This window comes from Oncorhynchus masou, chromosome 10 (genome assembly GCF_036934945.1).
Source record: "Oncorhynchus masou masou isolate Uvic2021 chromosome 10, UVic_Omas_1.1, whole genome shotgun sequence".
Taxonomy (NCBI): domain Eukaryota; kingdom Metazoa; phylum Chordata; class Actinopteri; order Salmoniformes; family Salmonidae; genus Oncorhynchus; species Oncorhynchus masou.
In genome coordinates, this window is record NC_088221.1 from 3,640,968 (window position 1) to 3,666,054 (window position 25,087).

At 43.0% G+C, this 25,087-nt stretch overlaps 1 protein-coding gene across 1 annotated transcript in view; it reads right to left on the bottom strand.

Moving 5' to 3' along the window:
* nalcn (sodium leak channel, non-selective) overlaps positions 1–25,087 on the bottom strand; it is a 271,182-nt gene that overhangs the window by 183,743 nt on the left and 62,352 nt on the right. The window contains exon 12 of the mRNA XM_064975662.1: positions 19,222–19,308. Coding sequence (XP_064831734.1) covers positions 19,222–19,308 — 87 coding nt within the window. The remainder of the gene's footprint in view (positions 1–19,221; positions 19,309–25,087) is intronic.

A 25,087-nucleotide genomic window follows, 5' to 3' on the forward strand; every position in this document is an offset into this window, starting at 1 on the left:
TGCAACAATAACATGATTTTTGAATAACAACCTACTCTCAGTAACACACATACAACATTATCTGTGCGGTCCCTCAGTCGAGCAGTGGATTTCAAACACAGAATCAACCACAAAGACCAGGGAGGTTTTCCAATGCCTCGCAAAGAAGATCACCTATTGGTAGAAAAAAGCAGACACTGAATATCCCTTTGATCATGGTGGAGTTAATAATTACACTTTGGATGGTGTATCAATACACCCAGTCACTACAAAGATACAGGCGTCCTTTCTAACTCCGTTTCTGGAGGGAAAGGAAGCCGGTCAGGGATTTTACCATGAGGCCAACGGTGACTTTAAAACAGTTACAGAGTATAATGGCTGTGATAGAAGAAATCTGAGAATGAATCAAAAACATTGTAGTTACTCCACAATACTAACCTAAACATGCATCCTATAAGGCAACACAACTCTAAATTAATACTGCAAAAAAAATTGGCAAAGCAATTCACTTATTGTCCTGAACACAGTGTTATGTTTGGGGCAAATCCAATACAACACAATGCTGAATACCACTCTCCATATTTTCAAGCATAGTGGTGGCTACATCATGTTATGGGTATGCTTGTAATCGTTAAGGACTGGGGAGTCTTTCAGAATTAAAAAATAATGGAATGGAGCTAAGCACAGGCAAAATCCTAGAGGAAAACATTGTATAACTTATTTGGGCTTAGGGGCAGTATGTTGACGTCTGGATGACAAGCGTGCCCAAAGTAAACTGCCTGTTACTCAGGCCCAGAAGCTAGGATATGCATATAATTGGTAGATTTGGATAGAAAACACTGTACAGTTTCCAAAACTGTTAAGATAATGTATGTGAGTATAACAAAACTGATATGGCAGGCAAACACCTGAGGAAAATTCATCCAGGAAGTGGGATTTTTTGATGTGGGTGGTTTTCAATAGAATGCCTATTGAGTATCTAATGGGTTAGGACCCAGATTGCAGTTCCTATGGCTTCCACTAGATGTCAACAGTCATTAGACACTGTTTCAGACTTGTTTTCTGAAAAATGAAGAAGACTGAGACCTTTCTGTCAGGGGACTGGGGAAGCATGCAGTGCTGGTTTGCGCGTGTGACATGCCCGTCGTTGTTTTTCCTTTCTATTGAATACGCAATTGTCCGGTTGAAATATTATCGATTATTTAGACAATTGACAACCTGAGGATTAATTATAAACATCAATTGACATATTTCGATGAACTTTACCGGTACTATTCGGATGTATTCGTCTGCATGTTTTGACCACCTTTGAGCCAGTGGATTACTGAACAAAACGTGACAACAAAACTGAGGTTTTGGGACATAAAGAGGGACTTTATCGAACAAAACAAGCATTTATTGTGTAGGTGGGACTCTTGTGACTGCAAACATATTAAGATCTTCAAAGGTAAGTGATTAATTTTATCGCTATTTCTGAATTTCATGACTCCTCTACTTGGTTGGTAAATGTTTGTATGCTTTTGTAAGCGGGGCGCTGTCTTCAGATAATCGCATGGTATGCTTTCGCCGTAAAGCCTTTTTGAAATCTGACAAAGCAGCTGGATTAACATGAAGTTAATATTAAACAGATGTATAACACTTTTTATGAATGTTTTTTATGACTATTTCTGTATTTTGAATTTAGCGCTCTGCAATTTCACTAGATGTTGTCGAGGTGGGTAGCTAGCGGCACGCCTGCCCCAGACATGATAACCTAAAACACAAGGCCAAATCTACATTGGGGTTGCTTACCAAAAAGACAGTGAATGTTCCGAAGTGGTTGCAAGATGGCGTCGACAGAAGTGGCAGCTCTGCTTCTAGCTCCTAAGCAACTTTGCAGTGTTTTGTTTTTTTGTGGGTTATTTCTTACAGTTCTTTTGTCTTATTACATACAGCCGTAAAAAAAACTTTTGGATATCAGAGCGGCGGTAACTCACCAACCAGCATTATGACCAGGAACACGACTTTGCCGAATTGGATCCTTTGCTAGTACCCCCCAGGGCAATTTAACTTATCCCAGAGGCTGCTCAAAGACACCGCCGGCGGAGAAGAGGTATTCGGAGTGGACTTCTAGTGCGACTCAGGAGGTGTGCACACCATCCACCACTTCTGAGTATATTACTCGCTAAAGTTAATTCTTTGGACAATAAAGTAGAATAGCTCAGGGCGAGGATCCCCTTCCAGAGAGACACATCAGGAACTGGAACATACTCTGTTTCACTGAATCATGGCCCTCTCGGGATATACTGTCCCCGTCCATACAGCTCGCTGTGTTCTCAGTACATCGCGCAGACAGGAATAAAGAACTCTCTGGGAAGAAGGACGGTGTTGTATGTTTCATGATTAACTAAATATGGTCTGGTTGTGATGTAAAGAAACTCAAGTCCTTTTTTTCACCCGACCTATTATACCTCACAATCAAATGCCGACCGCATTACCTTCCAAGAAAATTCTCTGTGGTTATAATCACAGCCGTGTATATTCCACCTCAAGCCAATACCACGATGGCCCTCAAGGACCTACACTGGACTTCATGCAAACTGGAAACCACAAATCCTGAGGCCACATTTATTGTAGATGGGGAAATTAACAAAGCAAATTTGAGGGAAAACGCTACCGATGTTATATCCACAGATTGACTGTAGTACATACTCTGGTAAAACACTCGACCACTGCTACTCCCCCTTTCAAAATGTCTACAAGGCCCTCCCCAGCCCTCGCTTAAGCAAATCAGATCACAACTCCATTTTGCTCCTCCATTACTATAGACAGAAAGTCAAACAGGAATCACCCGTATTGAGGTCTATTCAAAGCTGGTCTAACCAATCGGAATTCATGCTTCAAAATTGTTTTGACCCCGCAGACTGGGATATGTTCCGGGTAGCCTCTGAGAATTACATTAACGTATACACGGATACGCTGACTGAGTTCAATAGGAAGTGTATAGTGGATGTTGTTCCCATTCTGACAAAACCTACCCAAACCAGAACCTGTGAATAGATGGTAACATACGTGCGAAACTGAAAGCGCGAACAGCCACATTTAACCATGGCAAGGTGACTGGGAATATGGTTGAATACAAACAATGTAGTTATTCCATACATAAGGCAATCAAAACAGGCAAAACATCAGTACAGCAACAAAGTGGAGTCAAATTCAGCGGCTCAGACATGAGACATATTTGGTAGGGTCTACACACAACCGTGGATTACAAAAGGAAAACCAGCCACATCGGGGACAACGACGTCTTGCTCCAGGTTCTCCACAGGACAACCGAAACACCTTCTTTGCCCACTTTGAGGATAACACCACCGAAGAGGCTCACTTCCAAGGACTGTGGGCTCTCATTCTCTGTGGCCGATGTGAGTAAGACATTTAAACATGTTAACCCTCGCAAGGCTGCTGGCCCAGACGGCATCCCTAGCCGTGTCCTCATAGCATGAGCAGACAAGCTGGCTTGAGTGTTAACGGACATATTCAATCTCTCCCTATCCCAGTCTGCTGTCTCCACTTGCTTCAAGATATCCACCATTGTTCTTGCTCCCAAAGAAACCACAGGTAACTGAACTAAATAACTATTGTCCAGTAGCACTCACTTCTGTCATCATGTAGTGCTTTGAGAGGCTAGTTAAGAGTCATATCACCTCTACCTTAACTGACACCCTAGACCCACTTCAATTTGCATAGTGCCCCAATAGATCCACAGACGATACAATCGTCATTACACTGCACACTGCCCTAAGAGGAATACCTATGTAAGAATGCTGTTCATTGACTCTAGCTCAGCATTCAACACCATAGTACCCTCCAAGCTCATCATTAAACTTTGGTCCTGGGTCTGAACTCCGCCCTGTGAAACTGGGTCCTGGACTTCTTGCCGACCCTCCCCAGGTGGTGAACACAGCCTCACAATGGTGCATCCTCAGCCTCCTGCTGTACTCCCTGTTCACCCATGACTGCGTGGCCACGCACGCCTTCAACTCAATCATCAAGTTTGCAGATGACACAACAGTAATAGGCCTGATTAGCAACAATGGCGAGACAGACTACAGGGAGGAGGTGAGGGCCATGGCAGAGTGGTGCCAGGAAAATAACCTCTCCCTAAAAGACTTCAAAGCATGGACTTCAGGAAACAGCAGAGGGAGCACACACCTATCTAAGTTAATGGAACACAGTGGAGAAGGTGGAAAGCTTCCAAGTACACATCAATCACAATCAATGACAATCTGAAATGGTCCACCCACCCACACAGAAATTTGGCAAACTTCTGGTACGGCAACTACACAGCTCACAACCGCAGGGCTCTCCAGAGTGTCATGCGGTCTGCACAACGCATCACCAGGGGCAAACTACCTGTCCTCCAGGACACCTACAGCACACAGGAAGGCCAAAAAGATCAACAAGGACATCAACCACCCGAGTCATGGCCTGCTCACCAGGAAGGCGAGGTCAGTACAGGTGCATCAAAGCAGGGACTGAGAGACTGAAAACAGCTTCTGTCTCAAGGCCATCAGACTGTTAAATATCCATCGCTACCCGACTACCACCCAGATACTCAGCCCTGCACCTTAGAGGATGCTGCCCTATATAAATAGAATCATTGGCCACTTTAATAATGAGACACTAGTCTCTTTAATAATGTTTACATACTGCTTCACTCATCTCATACACTTGAAGTCGGAAGTTTACATACACTTAGGTTGGAGTCATTAAAACTAGCTTTTCAACCACTCCACAAATGTCTTGTTAAACTATAGATTTGGGAAGTCGGTTAGGAAAACTACTTTGTGCATGACACAAGGAATTTTTCCACAATTCTTCACAGATAGATTATTTCACTTATCATTCACTGTATCACAATTCCAAGGAGTCAGAAGTTTACATACACCAAGTTGACTGTGTCTTTAAACAGCGAGTAAAATTACAGAAAATGATGTCATGGCTTTAGAAGTTTCTGACAGGCTAATTGACATCGTTTGAGTCAATTGGAGGTGTACCTGTGGATGTATTTCAAGACCTACCTTCAAACTCAATGCCTCTTTGTTTGACATCATGGAAAAATCAAAAGAAATCAGCCAAGAACTCAGAAAACAAAATGTGTAGACTTCCACAAGTCCTTGGGATCAATTTCCAAACGCCTGAAGGGACATCTGTGCAAACAATAGTATGCAAGTATAAACACCATGGGACCAGATGAACGTACTTTGGTGCAAAAAGTGTAAATCAATCCCAGAACAACAGCAAAGGACATTGTGAAGATGCTGGAGGAAACAGGTACAAAAGTATCTATATCCACAGTAAAAACGAGTCCTATATTGACATAACCTGAAAGGCCACTCAGCAAGGAAGAAGCCACTGCTCCAAAACCACCCTAAAAAAGCCAGAATACGGTTTACAACTGCACATGGGGACAAAGATCATACTTTTTGGGGAAATATCTTCTGGTCTGATGAAACAAAAATATAACTTTTTGGCCATAATGACCATTGTTATGTTTGGAGGAAAAAGGGGAAAGGCTTGCAAGCCGAAGAAAACCATCCCAACCGTGAAGCACAGGAGTGGCAGCATCATATTGTGGGGGTGCTTTGCTGCAGGAGGGACTGGTGCACTTCACAAAATAGATGGCATCATGAGGCAGGACAATTATGTGGATATCTTGAAGCAACACCTCAAGACATCAGTCAGGAAGTTAAAGCTTGGTTGCAAATGGGTCTTCCAAATGGACAATGATGATGGACAATGACCAAGCATACTTCCATTTTTGTGGCAAAATGGCTTAAGGACAACAAAGTCAAGATATTGGAGTGGCCATCACAAAGCCCTGACCTCAATCCTATAGAACATTTGTGGGCAGTACAGAAAAAGTGTGTACGAGCAAGGAGGCCTACAAACCTTGTAAAAGGCTACCCAAAATATTTGACCCAAGTGAAACAATTTAATGGTTCATGCTACCAAATACTAATTGGTAGCATTTTGACACACTGGGAATGTGATGAAAGAAATAAAAGCTGAAATAAATCATTCTTTCTACCATTATTCTTACATTTCACATTCTTAAAATAAAGTGGTGATCGTAACTGACCTAAGACAGGGTATTTTTACTGGGATAAATGTCAGGAATTGTGAAAAACTGAGTTTTAATGTATTTGGCTAAGGTGTATGTAAACTTCCGACTTCAACTCTATATACTGTATTCTATTCTGCTGTATTTTATTCAATGTCACTCCGATATTGCTCATCCTAATATTTATAGATTTGTGTATTGTTAGATATCACTGACTCTCAGAGCTAGGAACACAAGCATTCCACTACAACCGCAATAACATCTTCTAAATATGTGTATGTGACCAATGACAAGTTACTGTTTTGACTTAAATCGACTTGAAAATCTATGGCAAGACCTGAAAATGGTTATGGCTGTCTTGCAATGATCAACAACCAATTTGACAGAGATTGAGTAATTATGGGCAAATGTTGCACAATCCAGATGTGAAAAGCTCTTAAGAGACTTACCCAGAAAGACTCACAGCTGTAATCGCTGCAAAAAGGGCTTCTACAAAGTATTGACTCAGTGGTGTGAATATTTATGTAATTAGATAAATAAAAATACATTCGTACAGATTTTTTTTAACCTTTATTTAACTAGGAAAGTTACGACGTAATTGTCAATACATTTGCCACATTTTCTAAAAACATTTTCAATTTGTCATTATGGGGTATGGTGTATAGATGGGTATGAAACATTTTGAAGTCAGACTGTAACAACTAAATGTGGAATAAATCATGGGGTATGAATACTTTTTGATGACACTGTATTCTCACAGTGTGTGGTTATTTTGCCAAACAAGAAATATCCACAACACCTACAACCCAAAACAAAAAACTATTTTGAGTTGTAAAGTCGGTTAGACAGTTCCCCTCTACAGCTTCATGTCAGATTAGGAGTTGTTCAGGGCAAGTTCACACTTCTTGGGGGCTCATCCAGGATCGTATGTACATTGGCATCAATGGCAACCAATCCCATCACTGAGATGATACATGTCATGGCTATTTCTGTTCCAAGCTATTTCTGTAGCAGTCATCACCTCATCAGGGAACTTTACAGTGTCCTGATCTGGTTCCAGAATGAGCAGCTGTTTTCACAATTACCTGCTGCATCGCAATGTACCAATAGTCAGACGGAAAGACGGACACGCGTAGAGACAGATAGATGGACGGACGGACAGTGAGATTGACAGGTAGACAGAGAGACAGTCAATCACACATGGATCGACCAAAAAAAAAACAGACAAAAAGGCACACAGACAGACAGAGAGAGAGAGAGAGAGAGAGAGAGAGAGAGAGAGAGAAAGAAGAATGGACAGACTGACAGGCATGCATGCACAAGCAGGAAAACAGACAGACTGACACACAAATGCAGACTGACAGAAAAGACAGACAGTGCAGGTAGAGCCCACCTGCCAGCCCTAGAATGTTCTAATCGTATGATGACCAATTACTCTAAAGGCTGCCAGAGCGGAAAACAACACCACACTTCACTTCCCCCGCAAACATACAGAGACAGCATAGCCCCGAGATTGAACTGCACTGTCTGCCTGTCAACTCTCCACAATTTTCATCTGAAAGCAACGGGTGTGATTGCTCTTCAGATGCCAGGTAATTATGCCCGCCCACAAATGGCAGTCTTACACTGAGAATTTCCCGAAATAGTGATGTCGATCCACTTGTGATTGACTGTCTCTCCGTCTGTCTGTCAGTCAAATCAAAGTTTATTTGTCACGTGCAACGAATACAACAGGTGTAGACTTTACAGTGAAATGCTTATTTACAGGCTCTAACCAACAGTGCAAAAAAGGTATTAGGTGAACAATAGCAAAGTGAAGAAATAAAAAAAACTGAAAAAAAGACAGTGACAAATAACAGTAGCGGGGCTATATACGGCAGCGAGGATATAACAGTAGAGAGGCTATATACGGCAGCGAGGATATAACAGTAGAGAGGCTATATACAGCAGCGAGGATATAACAGTAGAGAGGCTATATACAGCAGCGAGGATATAACGGTAGAGAGGCTATATACAGCAGCGAGGATATAACAGTAGAGAGGCTATATACAGCAGCGAGGATATAACGGTAGAGAGGCTATATACAGCAGCGAGAATATAATGGTAGAGAGGCTATATACAACAGCGAGGATATAACAGTAGCGAGGCTATATACAGCAGTGAGGATATAACAGTAGAGAGGCTATATACAGCAGCGAGGATATAACAGTAGCGAGGCTATATACAGCAGCGAGGATATAACAGTAGCGAGGCTATATACAGTAGCGAGGATATAACAGTAGCGAGGATATAATAGAAGCTAGGCTATATACAGCAGTGAGGATATAACAGTAGCGAGGCTATGTACAGCAGTGAGGAAATAACAGCAGCTAGGCTATATACAGCAGCGAGGATATAACAGTAGCGAAGCTACACACAGGCACCGGTTAGTCAGGCTGATTGAGGTAGTATGTACATGAAGATATGGTTAAAGTGACTATGCATATATGATAAACAAAGAGTAGCAGCAGCGTAAAAAGAGGGGTTGTGGGGTGGCACACAATGCAAATAGTCCGGGTAGCCATTTGATTACCTGTTAAGGCAATCTTATCCTTGGCACTCCAATACCGCATGCAATGCGGTAGTAGAGAGAACAGTCTTTGACTGGGGTGGCTGGGGTCTTTAACAATTTTTAGGGCCTTCCTCTGATACCGCCCGGTGCAGAAGTCCTGGATGGCAGGCAGCTTAGCCCCAGTGATTTACTGGGCCGTATTCACTGCCTTCTGTAGTCGGAGGCCGAGCAATTACCGTACCAGGCAGTGATGCAACCAGTCAGGATGCTCTTGATGTTGCAGCTGTTTCCTGAGGGGGAATAGGCTTTGTCGTGCCATCTTCGGGAATAGGCTTTGTCGTGCCATCTTCAGGAATAGGCTTTGTCGTGCCATCTTCGGGAATAGGCATTGTCGTGCCATCTTCGGGAATAGGCTTTGTCGAGCCATCTTCACGACTGTCTTGGTGTGTTTGGACCATTCCAGTTTGTTGGTAATGTGGACACAAAGGACCTTGAAGATCTCAACCTACTCCACTACAGCCCTGGTGATGAGAATGGGGGCGTGCTCGGACGTCCTTTTCCTGTAGTCCACAATCATCTCCTTAATCTTGGTTATGTTGAGGGATAGATTGTTATTCAGGCACCACCTGGCCAGGTCTCTGACTTCCTCCCTGTAGGCTGTCTCGTCATTGTCGGTGATCAGGCTTACCAATGTTGTGTCGTCTGCAAACTTAATGATGGTATTGGAATCGTGCCTGGCCATGCAGACGTGGGTGAACAGGGAGTACAGGAGGGAACTGAACATGCACCCCTGGATGGGCTCCAGTGTTGAGGATCAGCGTAGCAGATGTGTTGCTACCTACACTCACCACCTAGGGGAGGCCCGTCAGGAAGTCCAGGATCCAGTTGCAAAGGGTAGTGTTTAGTCCCAGGATCCTTAGCTAAGTGATGAGCTTTGAGGGTACTATGGTGTACAGCGCTGGGCTGTAGTCAATGAATAGCATTTTCACATAGGTGTTCCTTTAGTCCAGGTGGGAAAGGGCATTGCGGAGTACACTAGAGATTGCATCATCTGTGGATCTGTTTGGGCGGTATGCAAATTGGAGTGAGTCTAGGGTTTCTGGGATATTTTTTATTTTACCTTCATTTCACTAGGTAAGTCAATTAAGAACAAATTCTTATTTTCAATGATAGCCTAGGAACAGTGGGTTAACTGTCTTGTATAAATGATCATTTCAATAAACATTATTCCACGGCTGGCCATGCTTTCCACCTGGCTACCCCTGCCCTGGCCAACATCTCAGCACCCCCCCCCCCCCCCCCACTTCTCCTTCACCCAAATCCAGACAGATTATGTTCTGCAAAATCTGGATTCCTACAAATCAGCTGGACCCTCTCTTTCTAAAATGATCTGCCAAAATTGTTGCAACCCCTATTACCAGCCTATTCAACCTCTCTTTTGTATCGTCTGAGATCCCCAAAGATTGGAAATACTGCCGCGGTCATCCCCCTCTTCAAAGGGGGAGACACTCTAAACCCAAATTGTTACAGACGTAAATCCATCCTGCCCTGCCTTGCTAAAGTCTTCGAAAGCAAAGTGAACAAACAGCTCACCGACCATGTAGTATCCCACCGTACCTTCTCCACTATGCAACCTGGTATCCGAGCTGGTCATAGGTGCACCTCAGCCACGCTCAAGGTCCAAAACGATATCATAACCACCATCGATAAAAGACAGTAGTGTGCAGCCGCATTCTCGCAGATAGCTAGCTGCTATCCGTGTGACTATTGCCTTACGTCGATCCTGGAGCAAACATCAATTATTCCGGAGCTAGCCAGCTGAAGAGTTCCATCAGCCACTCCTGGGCTACAATCACCTATCCGGACCCCTTTTACTGACGATGCGGAACCCCACCCATCACGACTGGACTACCATTGTTATCTGCCTGAGGGAGTAATCCAACTGGCCCCTCCGTCTTGACGTTACCTGAACGCCTATCTGCGGCCCGCTAATCGTTAGCTGTCTTATCAGATGCTATTTGAATAGGTCTATCAGACAATTTTTTGTTGGGTCACGATAACTATTTATCTATTTTGCCAATTGGATTGATCCCCTCTACCACACGGTACACCACTAATCTACCGACGGAAACGCACGAGGTGTCTAAAAACAGACCTCCATCCTATGCTAGCTTGCTACTGATGGCCTGGCTAGCTGTCTGAATCGCTGTTACCCAAACCAACCTCACTATGCCTTGTCCATTGCTGTTCTGGTTAGTGTTTATTGGCTTATTTCACTATAGAGCCTCTAGCCCTACTCATTTTACCTTATCCATCCTTTCAGTTCTACCACCCACACATGCGATGACATCACCTGGTTTCAATTATGTTTCTAGAGACAATATCTCTCTCATCATCACTCAATACCTAGGATTACCTTCACTGTGTTCACATCCTACCATACCTTTGTCTGTACATTATACCTTGAAGCTATTTTATTGCAACCAGAAACCTCCTTTTACTCTCTGTTCCGGATGTTCTAGACGACCAATTCTCATAGCTTTTAGCCATACCCTTATCCTACTCCTCCTTTGTTCCTCTGGTGATGTATAGGTGAATCCAGACCCTGCAGTGCTTAGCTCCACTCCTATTCCCCAGGCGCTCTCTTTTGATGACTTCTGTAACCGTAATAGCCTTGGTTTCATGCATGTTAACATTCAAAGCCTCCTCCCGAAGTTTGATTTATTCACTGCTTTAGCACACTCTGCCAACCCGGATGTTCTAGGAGTATCTGAATCATGGCTTAGGAAGACCACCAAAACTTCTGAAATCTCCATCCCTTCCTACAACATTTTCAGACAAGATAGAACAGCCAAAGGGGGCGGTGTTGCAATCTACTGCAAAGATAGCCTGCAGAGTTCTGTCCTACTATCCAGGTCTGTACCCAAACAATTTGAACTTCTACTATTAAAAATCCACCTCTCTAAAAACAAGTCTATCACAGTTGCCTCATGCTATAGTCCAGCCTCTGCCCCCAGCTGTGCTCTGGACACCATGTGAACTGATTGCCCCCCATCTATCTTCAGAGCTCGTGCTGCTCGGCGACCTAAACTGGAACATGCTTAACACCACAGCCATCCTACAATCTAAGCTTGATGCCCTCAATCTCACACAAATGATCAATGAACCTACCAGCTACCACCCAAAAGCTGTAAACACGGGCACCATCATAGATATCATCCTAACCAACCTGCCCTCTAATACACCTCTGCTGTTTTCAACCAAGATCTCAGCGATCACTGCCTCATTGCCTGCATCCGTAATGGGTCAGCGGTCAAACGACCTCCACTCATCACTGTCAAATGTTCCCTGAAACACTTCAGCGAGCAGGCCTTTCTAATTGACCTGGCCGGGTATCCTGGAAGGATATTGATCTCATCCCGTCAGTAAAGGATGCCTGGTTATTTAAAAAAAATGCCTTCCTCAACATCTTAAATAAGCATGCCCCGTTCAAGAAATTTAGAACCAGGAACAGATATAGCCCTTGGTTCTCTCCAGACCTGACTGCCCTTAACCAACACAAAAACATCCTATGGCGTTCTGCATTAGCATCGAACAGCCCCCGTGATATGCAACTTTTCAGGGAAACTAGAAACCAATATACACAAGCAGTTAGAAAAGCCAAGGCTAGCTTTTTCAAGCAGACATTTGTTTCCTGCAACACAAACTCAAAAAAGTTCTGGGACACTGTAAAGTCTATGGAGAAGAAGAACACCTCCTCCCAGCTGCCCACTGCACTGAGGATAGGAAACACTGTCACCACCGATGAATCCACTATAACTGTGAATTTCCACCTGGCTACCCCTACCCCGGTCAACAGCACTGCACCCCCCACAGCAACTCGCCCAAGCCTTCCCCATTTCTCCTTCTCCCAAATCCAGTCAGCTGATGTTCTGAAAGAGCTGTAAAATCTGGAACCCAACAAATCAGCCGGGCTAGACAATCTGGACCCTTTCTTTCTAAAATTATCTGCCGAAATTGTTGCAACCCCTATTACGAGCCTGTTCAACCTCTCTGTCGTGTCGTCTGAGATTTCCAAAGATTGGAAAGCAGCTGTGGTCATCCCTCTCTTCAAAGGAGGGGACACTCTTGACCCAAACTGCTACAGACCTATATATATATATATATCCTACCCTGCCTTTCTTAGGTCTTCGAAAGCCAAGTCAACAAACAGATTACCAACCATTTCGAATCCCACCATACCTTCTCCGCTATGCAATCTGGTTTCAGAGCTGGTCATGGGTGCACCTCAGCCACACTCAAGGTCCTAAACAATATTTTAACCGCCATCGATAAGAAACAATACTGTGCAGCCGTATTCATTGACCTGGCCAAGGCTTTCGACTCTGTCAATCACCACATCCTCATCGGCAGACTCCACAGCCTTGGTTTCTCAAATGATTGCCTCGCCTGGTTGACCAACTACTTCTCTGATAGAGTTGGCCCTTCTTTGGACACTGTGTTAACAACCCTCCAGACGAGCTTCAATGCCATACAACTCACCTTCCGTGGCCTCCAATTGTAAAACTAAATGTAAAACTAAATGGATGGTCTTCAACTGATCGCTGCCTGCACCTGCCCGCCCGTCCAACATCACTACTCTGGACAGTTCTGACTTTGAATATGTGGACAAGTACACATTCCTAGGTGTCTGGTTAGACTGTAAACTCTCCTTCCGGACTCACATTAAGCATCTCCAATCCAAAATTCAATCTAGAATTGGCTTCCTATTTCGCAACAAAGCCTCCTTCACTCATGTTGCCAAACTTACCCTCGTAAAACTGACTATCCTACCGATCCTTGACTTTGGCAATGTCATTTAAAAAATAGCCCCCAACACTCTACTCAGAAAGCTGGATGCTGTGGAGTAGTGACGCGTGACACACAGAGTTTACTGAAATGAGTGACATTACATGGCATTTTGTGTAGATACAATTCTATCAATTTCAATTCCACTTTGCAACAAAATTAATGTGAAGAAATCCAATGGGGGTGAATACTTATGACACCACTGTACATTCCAAATGGCACCCTACTCCCTACATTGTGCACTATGGGCTGTGGTCAAAAGTAGTGCACTATATAGGGATTAGGGTGCCATTTGGGACGCATTGCTTATATTCTTATTTGGATCTGGATGCACACTACAGTTTATCAACATTTCGTTCAGTATTGCAATTACCATGTTGGTGCATTTCTGCATCCCTATGTATCCATCTACCCCACCATCCTGATCACTGAGGACCTAGAATATTCCACACGATCTCTCTAGCCCCTGGGAAATGCTTGCTAGAGACCACCTAAAGTGATACGATTCAAGACCAAGACTGGAGAGGGGGTGAGACAGTGTTAAGATGGTGACCAGGAGGGGAACAACAGATCCGAGTCAAGACCGAGACCAGACAAATTTGATTCCAATTCAAGACAATGATTTTAATTTTACCAAAATCACCACCATAATAAGAGATCAAAATGTCCAGTATTTCTGTGTTCATATTTCAGATTCTTTAGACATTCAGATAGAATAAATGCATGCTGATGGAAAATAGAGACACGCTACAAATTATTACTAACCCAAACACAGTGGTGAACAAAGAGAATTCGACTCCTTCAGAGAAGAGCTAAGGATAATAATAATCATATTTTCAACAATGTTGCGATTGAATTTCTTCAGGTTTAGTTGGAAAGGAAAGGGTTAAAACTGAAGAGGAAAAAAAGGTCAAATCAGGATTTTTCTTTGCTAGTCTCGGGAGATAAAGCTACCTAGCTAAGTCAGCCATTGGCTAAGCCATCAGAAGCAAGATATTAGGCATCTGCCATTCAACTGTATATGGGGCAACATTTTGGAGTGACAGTTGAATCAAGCAATCACATTTTGACTTAATGGGTGGGTCCATTTTTACAAAAACATATGGAAACTTTTGATAGGTCACTGTGCAATAGCGAGCAGTAGTTTTTCCACGGTTTAGCTAGCTTTTGTTGTCAGCTAGTTTGCAGTGGCTGCAACAGGAGTTATCAAAAAGGATGTTGTTGCTAATGTTAGCTTCTCCCATTTCAAGACTAACTATCAACAAGAAGTTATGTTTCAAATGATCATCATCTGGTGAGTGGAACTGTGTGTATTTATTTTTGCAGCATGCTTGCTGTTATTTAGTCATCTCTTTGAAAATAACTTGTGTGTGAAACTTGTTGCATTTAAACTTTAGGTCACCTGTTACTTTGTGTGCGAAAGAGTGAAATGTTTTTTGCAATGTGAAGTAATAGTTGTACATTTCGATTGGGAAATGCTAAATGTTTTTTGTTTTGTTATTATTGGGACCAACTGGCTTATTATGAGTGAATGGACTGCTAATCCAATGTTTTTCCTATGTTTTTTTATGACTTTTCATACAGATTCTTTGGATTTTCACTCTATATCATACTTTTCTTTATAGAGCATCACATTTTTGTCTGCTTAGAATGGCGCCGGAGGGGATGGCTTCTGTTTTGCACCAAACTAAATGGATGGCTTCCGTTTTGCTCCTAACCAACTGTGCTATTTTGTGTTTTTTTTTCTCCATGCAACAACCAGTTGAGAGCTGCACACACTTTCTCCCTGCAGATGATATTCTACTGAAACTAGGCTGTGTGTGAGGCTCCCTTGAGAATATATTTCACGTGCTTTGCGATTGTGTAGGCTACTTTGTGCATTATTTCTCTATTGTAATAGATAATTGAAGTCGTATAACTCCACTACACTACTTTGATACACATCAATAGGGATTAAGATGTGTGCATATGCAATGCCAAGTGAAAAAAGTGGGTACACGGTTTATACCTGCATATATCCTCCACTACACCACTGGCTCTTTGTGTTTTACAAAAAGTGCACTCTCCTACATGAGTGTGCTGCATTACGGCTGTCCTTTCTGAATCGCAAACATGTCACACCCTGACGGCCTATGGGTTTGCCATTGCACAAACATGTCTATAACAGATATAAAGACTTAAGATATTCATGTGTATTTGGCCTGGCGAAGCAGTTTCATGCGCTGACTGAATAAGCTCTCCAAGGCAAACAGTGGTTACTTTAAAGTATCTCAAATAAAAATATAGTACCACAATAAATAACAATAACAAGACTATATACAAGGAGTACCGGTACTGAGTCAATGTGCAGGGGTACGAGATAGTTGAGGTAATATGTACATGTAGGTAGGGGTAACAGTGACTAGGCAATCAGGATAGATAATAAACAGAGTAGCAGCAGCGTATGTGAAGATTGTGAAAGTGTGTGTCTGTGCCGTCAATATGAATGTGTGTGTGTTTTGCGTGTGTAAGCGTATGTAGTGTGTGTTTTGCATGTGTTTTGCGCGTGCGCGTGTGTGTGTGTGTGTGTATGTGTGTGTGTGTGTGTGTGTGTGTGTGTGTGTGTGTGTGTTGGAGTGTCTGTGTAAGTATGCGTGAGTGTCCAGTGAGTGTGCATAGAGTCAGTGCTAAAAGGGTCAATGCAATAGTCCGGTTAGTAATTTCATTAACTGTTATGGCAGTGTTACAGCTTGGGGAAAGAATCTGTAGAACAGCTTGGAAGTAGTAGTTGGCCTTTCATACCAGCATGTGTGCGTGTGTGTGTGTGTGTGTGTGTGTGTGTGTGTGTGTGTGTGTGTGTGTGTGTGTGTGTGTGTGTGTGTGTGTGTGTGTGTGTGTGTGTGTTTTTCTGCTTGCTTGTCTTTGTGACGTGTGGATAATTTTTACATTATAATACATCATCATTGGGAGTTTGTCCTCCAGCTACTCACTCTATCCCCTCTCTATCTTCCCTCTCTTTTTGTCTCCCCTCTTTTTCCTCTTACCCGCCCCCTCTCGCTCTCGCTGTTGGCAGTCACTCACACCAAGTGCTTGGCCTTTCCTGCATCAACATTGTGACAGCTGTAAGCCATGCCTGCTGCTTTCCCCTTATCTTTAAAGCCCGACCATTCTGATCGGTCCGGCCAGGAGGCGACAACAACACAGCTATCGTTTATATGTCATTTAAAACTCATCGGTCATCACAAGCCTTGCCATTACAGCCACATCTACGCATTAAAACACTGGCAGGGCTCGTCTCATTTAAAATCACATTATTAAGTTGTTTCAACGTGCCTATTGAAGTCACACAGGGAAATGTAACCACAATGAGGTGACAAGCTATGTTTGTGTGTGTCGGAGAGGCCTGTCGGGAGGGGAGTTGTGTGTGTGTGTGTTTGTCATCTATTGTGCCAGTTTGAAGAAACGTTTGTCCTTTTTAGCAGTCTGAACTAGAAGCAGAAAGCAGGACAAGATGCCACCATTGTCTGTGTGTCTCTTTGTCACTGGTCTGATTTTGAAGGAGAACTTACATTAAGGCACCATTGAAAATGGAGCTGTTCTTCCTCTAGAATGGAAGTAAACTATGTTCTATGGGGAGCGCTAGATTTTCTAAAGGGGAAAGGCAACTGCCTTAACTGTAATTAATTTTGCAACAACATTCTTATTTTATTGTTTTTAAATGGGTCGTTTCTGTCTGTTTCATGTTTAGTAGACTGGGAATGTCTGACGGGAATGTGATCAGAAAACGAAACTTTCGTTCTTATTCTAGTTGGTTTACATAACCCACCACTGAAACAGAAAGGTGGTGTGTGGGTGAGTGAGAGTTCTCCTTCAAAACCAGACAGACAGACAGACAGACAGACAGACAGACAGACAGACAGACAGACAGACAGACCATGGTGGCATCTTGTCCTGCTGCTTCTGCTAGCTCAGACTGCCAAAAAGGACAAATGTTTCGTCAAACTGGCACAGTGAATAGCACATTACTGGCACAGTGAATAGCTAGGCCTACTGTACATTACTGGCACACTATTTGGGGGAGATAAATCACACAGAAACTGTCACAAACAGCCGAGGTGCCACATTCTTTTCACTTGACTCACTTCTCTTTTCATTTTTTATCATACCTCCCTCCCCTGTCCTCCTCTCTCTCCTCATAGAGGCTAACTGACCTCAACCTGTGTGTGTGTGTGTGTGTGTGTGTGTGTGTGTGTGTGTGTGTGTGTGTGTGTGTGTGTGTGTGTGTGTGTGTGTGTGTGTGTGTGTGTGTGTGTGTGTGTGTGTGTGTGTGTGTGTGTGTGTGTATAGAGATGGGCAACATTACAAAGTTACTAAATACATTAAAGATGTGTCAAAATGTATGTATTTGTATTTTTAAAACATTCTAAAATGTTTTATTGCTATGACTTTGATATGTGGTTGTTTATTTGTTAAGTTGAATGAACTGAATATAAAAGCCAATTTATGTTTGATCCGAAAATGCCTTATGGAGGCTCCCTACAGAGGGTGTGGCGCAACTGCGGATCCTCCGCAGGCTCGCAGTGGCCAAATCGAGCTCCGTACGGCAATGCCGTGCACCTCCAAGATGTTGTAACAACGCGGAGCACTCCGCATAGCTCCGCATTGACATGATTGGTTGATGGTAGACAGGGGCGGTACATCCTGCACTTCACAAATTCACTTCCTTGACAACAAACATGGAGAACTTTGATGAAAGGCTAATCAGGATACCTTGTGTAGGTACTTCAAAGACACAAAAATGTGTTTGGGAGAGTGATAGATGCGCTAAAGCGGTTAATGGAATGCAGACCGTAGGGGATAAACGGACGTTGAATTGGTGCACATTCAACAAATCTGATCTAACAAAGTGGATATTTGTATTGTAACAGGCCCACAATGCGGTTACTAAAATCAAATGTGTATATATTTGGCTATTTTCACTGCATAACATTTATTAGTTGTCCCTTTTCAGGTTTAGAGAAAGTGAATGCTAAATATACAGAAATCAGTGGTGGTAGTCAAAGTAGTTTTTAACCGTATGCAGCTGGCTGATGACATGAACATGTGTTGGGGTTTGACCTCCATACAAGCATTATTATCCTTTACCTCAACATAGTGTGAAATACACATAGAAACAATAGCCTAAAAATGTAGGCTAATTTTGCTGGGGGGTAATAGGGATGGAGATGCAGGTGGGAAAACAGTGCAACCTTTTTACTTCATACAATCTTGGTTGAGCTCCTATGTCAAGCACAGGGAAACAGACTCCAACATCTTGTCCAACATCTTGTCCTTTTGTTTAGCCAGTTGCTTGTAATTAGCTGGATGGCTATAGCGATTAGCCCTGAATCACTATGAGCGGTGCGGTGCAGACCAATTCATTAGTCGCGTATGACAGCTCCTCGAAGCGCAAGTATGAAATACTAATACTTCTGTGGAGGCCACATCGCAGAAAATGCTGTACGGCCACTGCAGACCTCGGATTGACCATGAAGAGCCTTTAAGTCGCTATGGATAAGAGCATCTGCTAAATTACTCAAATGTAAATATAAAATGAACACTTGCAAAGCACAATGGGTTTAATTCGAATGAGCTCTGTCCCAAAGAATTTGTATTTGAATAGAATTTGGCCTTGTTTGGGGACGAGCACACGTGTCTGTGTGTTCATGTGATAATTCAGGAGTGATGAGTGTGGTGCTGCTATTATCTCAGAGGTCTGTACCTGGAGGCAGGCTGGTGCACGGCCATGGGGTTTGTTGACGTCCACAGCAACAAGCTGCCATCCTCCAGCCGAGTCCTCGTGGAACATCTGCGTCCACAAACACAAGACGTTAGACACACACAAAAGCCGTCATGCACACACACAACTGTCAGAATAAGCATGTACACACATTTTAACAGACACACACCCTACGGCAGTCCTAATGGAACATCTGTGACCAGTAAGACAAAACATGAGGGACCACACACATAGCCACAGGCTCTAACACACACACACACACACACATCTAGGGGTCTCAAACACACCAGGCAGCTGGATTGTGGAGTTGCATCAATCACAAATACATACACGCATGATTACACACACACCCTTTCAAACACATACTGTTTTTGGAACGAAGACTGAGGACGTTGTGAGTTCTGTTCCCATCCTTGTCAAACAAACATACTTGTCTGTTTGTGTGTCTGTGCATGTGCATACACACGTGTGTACGTGTACATACTGTATTCTGACAGTTGTATGGACAGCCTGTCTGGCTGTCTGACCAACATTGCAATCAACAATGCTACATTGCCACCCAAAACATAGACAGGTTGGCTACAAGCACAAACAGACTAGCATCCAGGCTTGTGGGCAGGAGGAGAGGTGACTGGGATAGGAGGCAGAGGAGTACCAGTCTTGCCAGTTTGGGCTAAATTGAAAAGACACACAGTCAACCTACACATTCATCTTAAAAAATGCACCATGACTTTGCTGTGTGTATGTTCAAAAACCAACACATGCTTTTGTCAGCAGCAAAAACTCTGAAAGATACTCTGAAAGTATTATTGAAAACCCAGGTCCTTTCCCCTCAGTTGTGTCAATCAGTGGTTTATAGCATACACTGCTGTACTCAAACACAACGTAATGATGGATGTGTAATCTCAGACCTGCAGAGGTGCTCATCTGACACCCTATTCCCCATGTAGTGCACCATTTTTGAGCCGGTGGCCTTTATGGGAAATAGGGTGTCACTTGAAAAGGTCTGGGGAAAGAAATCTATATATTTTGGGAATAGAGTGTCATTTCATACATGCTCTATGATTGATAAGTCATACATCCTCCCAGTCCCCAAGGACCCCAGTTTATTAGTGGAATATCAGTCTTCTTCCACTCGAGTCAAACGAAAACAGTAAAAGGCGTATTGCGCTAGCCCCCGTGACTGACAGCTTGCCGTATTGCGCCGACTAATTGCCTTTTTTGTCTCTAAATAAATAAAAGACTGGGGCGTGACGCCATGAATATAATTACATTTGATAGCGACAGAAAATATGAATTGTTTTCAAGGTCGTAGAACTCTCCGTCTTGACGCCAGACGTAAACAAATTGCTCACTGAGGAACATATGACAAGCCATTTTTGTGGGGTATTTACCCCTTTTTTCTCCTCAATTATTCGAACTTGGCTCATCGCTGCAGCTCCCCAACGGATTCGGGAGAGGAGAAGGTGGAGTCATGCGTACTCCAAAACATGACCCGCCTAACCGCGCTGCTTAACACCCGCCAGCTTAACCCGGAAGCCAGCCGCACCAACGTGTCGGAGGACACACTGTTCACTGGCATCCGGGGTCAGCTCGCAGGCACCTGACCCACCACAAGGAGTCGCTAGAGCACGATGAACCAAGTTAAGCCCCACCAGCCAAACCCTCCTGTGACCGTAGTAACGCCTCCAGCATTACTGCAGGCAATGCAGTGCCTTAGACCGCTGCGCCACTCGGGAGCCCCCAACACAAGCTATTTTATTTGAGGAAAAAATACTGTTGTTTCCGATCTAAAAATGTTTTTAGATTTTGAAAACCATTATGGAAAGATTTCAGTACCAACAGAAATGTTATTTAAATTCCATAATTTTTTACTTTGTATTAGACTCTTGAATTTGAATGTCATATTTTGGAATTTGGAATGCACAAATTAAATCATTGAATTCATAAATTGAACTTGTATTTCATGATTTGAAACTGAATTGAATTGCATTAAGTTAACTTTTTTTTTTCAATTTGATTTAATATTCAAATTCAATATTTAAGGTGCCTTCGAAAAATATTCAGCTCCCTTGACTTTTCCACTTTGTCACATTGCAGCCTTATTCTAACATTGATGAAAAAAAACAATTAATCAACAATCAACACACAATACCCATAATGGCAAAGCCAAAACAGGTTTTTAGAAATGTTTCCAAATGCATTAAAAATAAAAAACAGATATTTACACAAGTATTCCACCCCTTTGCTATGAGACACAAAATTGAGCTCAGGTGTATCCTGCTTCCATTGATAATCCATGTGATGTTTCTACAACTTGAGAGTCCACCTGTGGTAAATTCAGTTGGATTGACATGATTTGGAAAGGCACACACATGCCTATATAAGGTCCCACAGTTGACAGTTCATGTCAAAGCAAAACCCAAGCCATGAAGTCAAAGGAATTGTCCGTAGAGCTCCGAAACAGGACTGTGTCGAGGCACAGATCTGAAAATGTCTGCAGCATTGAAGAACCCCAAGAACATAGTGGCCTCCATCATTCTTAAATTGAATTAGTATAGAACCACCAACTCTTCCTAGAGCTGGACGCCCTGAGCCATCAGGGAAGAAGTTCCTTGGTCAGGGAGGTGACCAAGAACCTGATGGTCACTCAGACAGAGCTATAGTTCCTCTGTGGAGATGGGAGCACTTTCCAGAAGGACAACCATTTCTGCAGCACTCCACCAATCTGGCCTTCATGGTAGTGGCCAAACAGAAGCCAACCCTCAGTAAAAGGCACATGACAAACTGCTTGGAGTTTGCCAAAAGGCACCTTAATACTCTCAGACCACGAGAAACAAGATTCTCTGGTCTGATAAAACTAAGATTGAACTTGTTGGCCTGAATGCCAAGTGTCACATCTGGAGGAATCCTGGCACCATCCCTACGGTGAAGCATGGCAGTCGTAGCATCATGCTGTGGGGATCTTTTTCAGCGGCAGGGAGTGGGAGACTAGTCAGGATTGAGGCAAAGATGAACGGAGGAAAGTACAGAGACATCCTTGATGACAACCTGCTCCAGAGCGCTCAGGACCTCAGACTGTGGCAAAGGTTCACCTTCAAATAGGACAACGACCATAAGCACACAGCCAAGACAATATAGGAGTGGCTTCAGGACAAGTCTCTGAATGTCCTTGAGTGGCCCAGCCAGAGCCCGGACTTGAACCTGATCGAGCATCTCTGGAGAGATCTGAAAATAGCTGAGCAGCAACACTCCCGATCCAACCAGACAACTGGACCTGCAGAGAAGAATGAGATAAACTTCCCAAATACAGGTGTGCAAAGCTTGTAGCATCAAACCCAAGAAGAACTGAGGCTGTAATCACTGCCAAAGGTGCTTGAACAAATTACTGAGTAAAGGATCTGAATACTTATGTAAATGTGTCGCTCATTCAGCCGACAGAAACTTTCAACCAGTTTTACCCATTAAGCAACGGGTCGGAGTCAGAGGCCGAGCCTTCTCTGGTCTCTACTTCTCCCGTTACGGGGTCTGAGATGCCGAAGCTTCCCACCATTAGCTCTGATAAATTGAAAACTCTAGTCATTGGCGACTCCATTACCCGCAGTACTAGACTTAAAACGAATCATCCAGCGATCATACACTGTTTACCAGGGGGCAGGGCTACCGACGTTAAGGCTAATCTGAAGATGGTGCTGGCCAAAGCTAAAACTGGCGAATGAAGAGAGTATAGAGATATTGTTATCCACGTCGGGACCAACGATGTCAGGATGAAACAGTCAGAGATCACCAAGCGCAACATAGCTTCAGTGTGTAAATCAGCTAGAAAGATGTGTCGGCATCGAGTAATTGTCTCTGGCCCCCTCCCAGTTAGGGGGAGTGATGACAACTCAATCGCTGGTTGAAAACTGTTTACTGCCCCTCCCAAAAGATAGAATTTGTCGATAATTGGCCCTCTTTCTGGGACTCACCCACAAACAGGACCAAGCCTGACCTGCTGAGGAGTGACGGACTCCATCCTAGCTGGACGGGTGCTCTCATCTTATCTACCAACATAGACAGGGCTCTAACTCCTCTAGCTCCACAATGAAATAGGATGTAGGTCAGGCAGCAGGCTGTTAGCCAGCCTGCCAGCATAGTGGAGTCTGCCACAAGCACAGTCAGTGTAGTCAACTTAGCTATCCCCATTGAGACCGTTTCTGTGCCTCGACCTAGGTTGGGCAAACTTAATGCTACTTAATGTTAGATACCTTACTTCAAAGGCAATTATAGTCAAGGAACTAATCACTGATCATAATCTTGATGTGATTGGCCTGACTGAAACATGGCTTAAGCCTGATGAATTTACTGTGTTAAATGAGGCCTCACCTCCTGGCTACACTAGTGACCATATCCCCCGTGCATTCCGCAAAGGCGGAGGTGTTGCTAACATTTACGATAGCAAATTTCAATTTACAAAAAAAAAATGACGTTTTGGTCTTTTGAGCTTCTAGTCATGAAACCTATGCAGCCTACTCAATCACTTTTTATAGCTACTTTTTACAGGCCTTCTGGGCCATATACAGCGTTCCTCATTGAGTTCCCTGAATTCCTATCGGACCTTGTAGTCATAGCAGATAATATTCTAATCTTTGGTGACTTTAATATTCACATGGAAAAGTCCACAGACCCACTCCAAAAGGCATTCGGAGCCATCATCGACTCAATGGGTTTTGTCCAACATGTCTCTGGACCTACTCACAATCACAGTCATACTCTGGACCTAGTTTTGTCCCACGGAATAAATGTTGTGGATCTTAATGTTTTTCCTCATAATCCTAGACTATCAGACCACCATTTTATTACGTTTGCAATTACAACAAATAATCTGCTCAGACCCCAACCAAGGAACATCAAAAGTTGTGCTATAAATTCACAGACAACACAAAGATTCCTTGATGTCCTTCCAGACTCCCTCTGTCTACCCAAGGATGCCAGAGGACAAAAATCAGTTAACCACCTAACTGAGGAACTCAATTTAACCTTGCACAATACCATAGATGCAGTTGCACCCCTCTGAGAAGTTGAATATAAGAAACTTCGATAAACTTGAAATTATAGTTTGTAAACTTGATTCACAGACAATGAATGCAATATCTACCATACTGAAACTGAATTTACTCTATAAATGCTGTATAAATATTGCATTTGAATATTCAATTGAAATTGATTTTTAAAACTGAATGCAATATTCATTAAAATCAGTTTCAAATCATGAAATAGAAGTTAAATGTATGAATGCAATGATTCAAATTGTGCATTCCAAATGAAAAAATATAAAATTCCATATCCTTATACAACGGAAAAACGATAGAATTCAAATAAAATTTCTGTTGGCACTGAAATTGCTCTATAAACCTTCACTGTCGTAAATGAGATGTGAATGGTTAAGCTCAAACCTCCACAGTGGGATATTGATATTTGACAATCTGCATAAGAATACAGACATACAATCAACAACCACAACATAAAATACATTTTACGGTTGGATCATGAACTTCGATGTGGTAAATATTTGAGAGAAAATGGTAAATGTATTGAAACCAAACTTAAAATGCTACACAAACAAGCATTTCCTTGAATTTGTATTATTTTGATGGCGGAAGCTAAAGAAATAATGTACTTCTATCCTCCAATGATCTGTCCGTGTTACGATGCAGAGGGACTAAGGCACCATTAAAATCCACTGCTATAATGTGGGTGTCAACCTAACCCTAATACACAACAACATTAAAGTGGAGAAAGGCTGCAGAAGACTTTGTTACAGAATACAATTATACCTTCCTTTAAAGAGCTGTGATTCCTTTGTTGC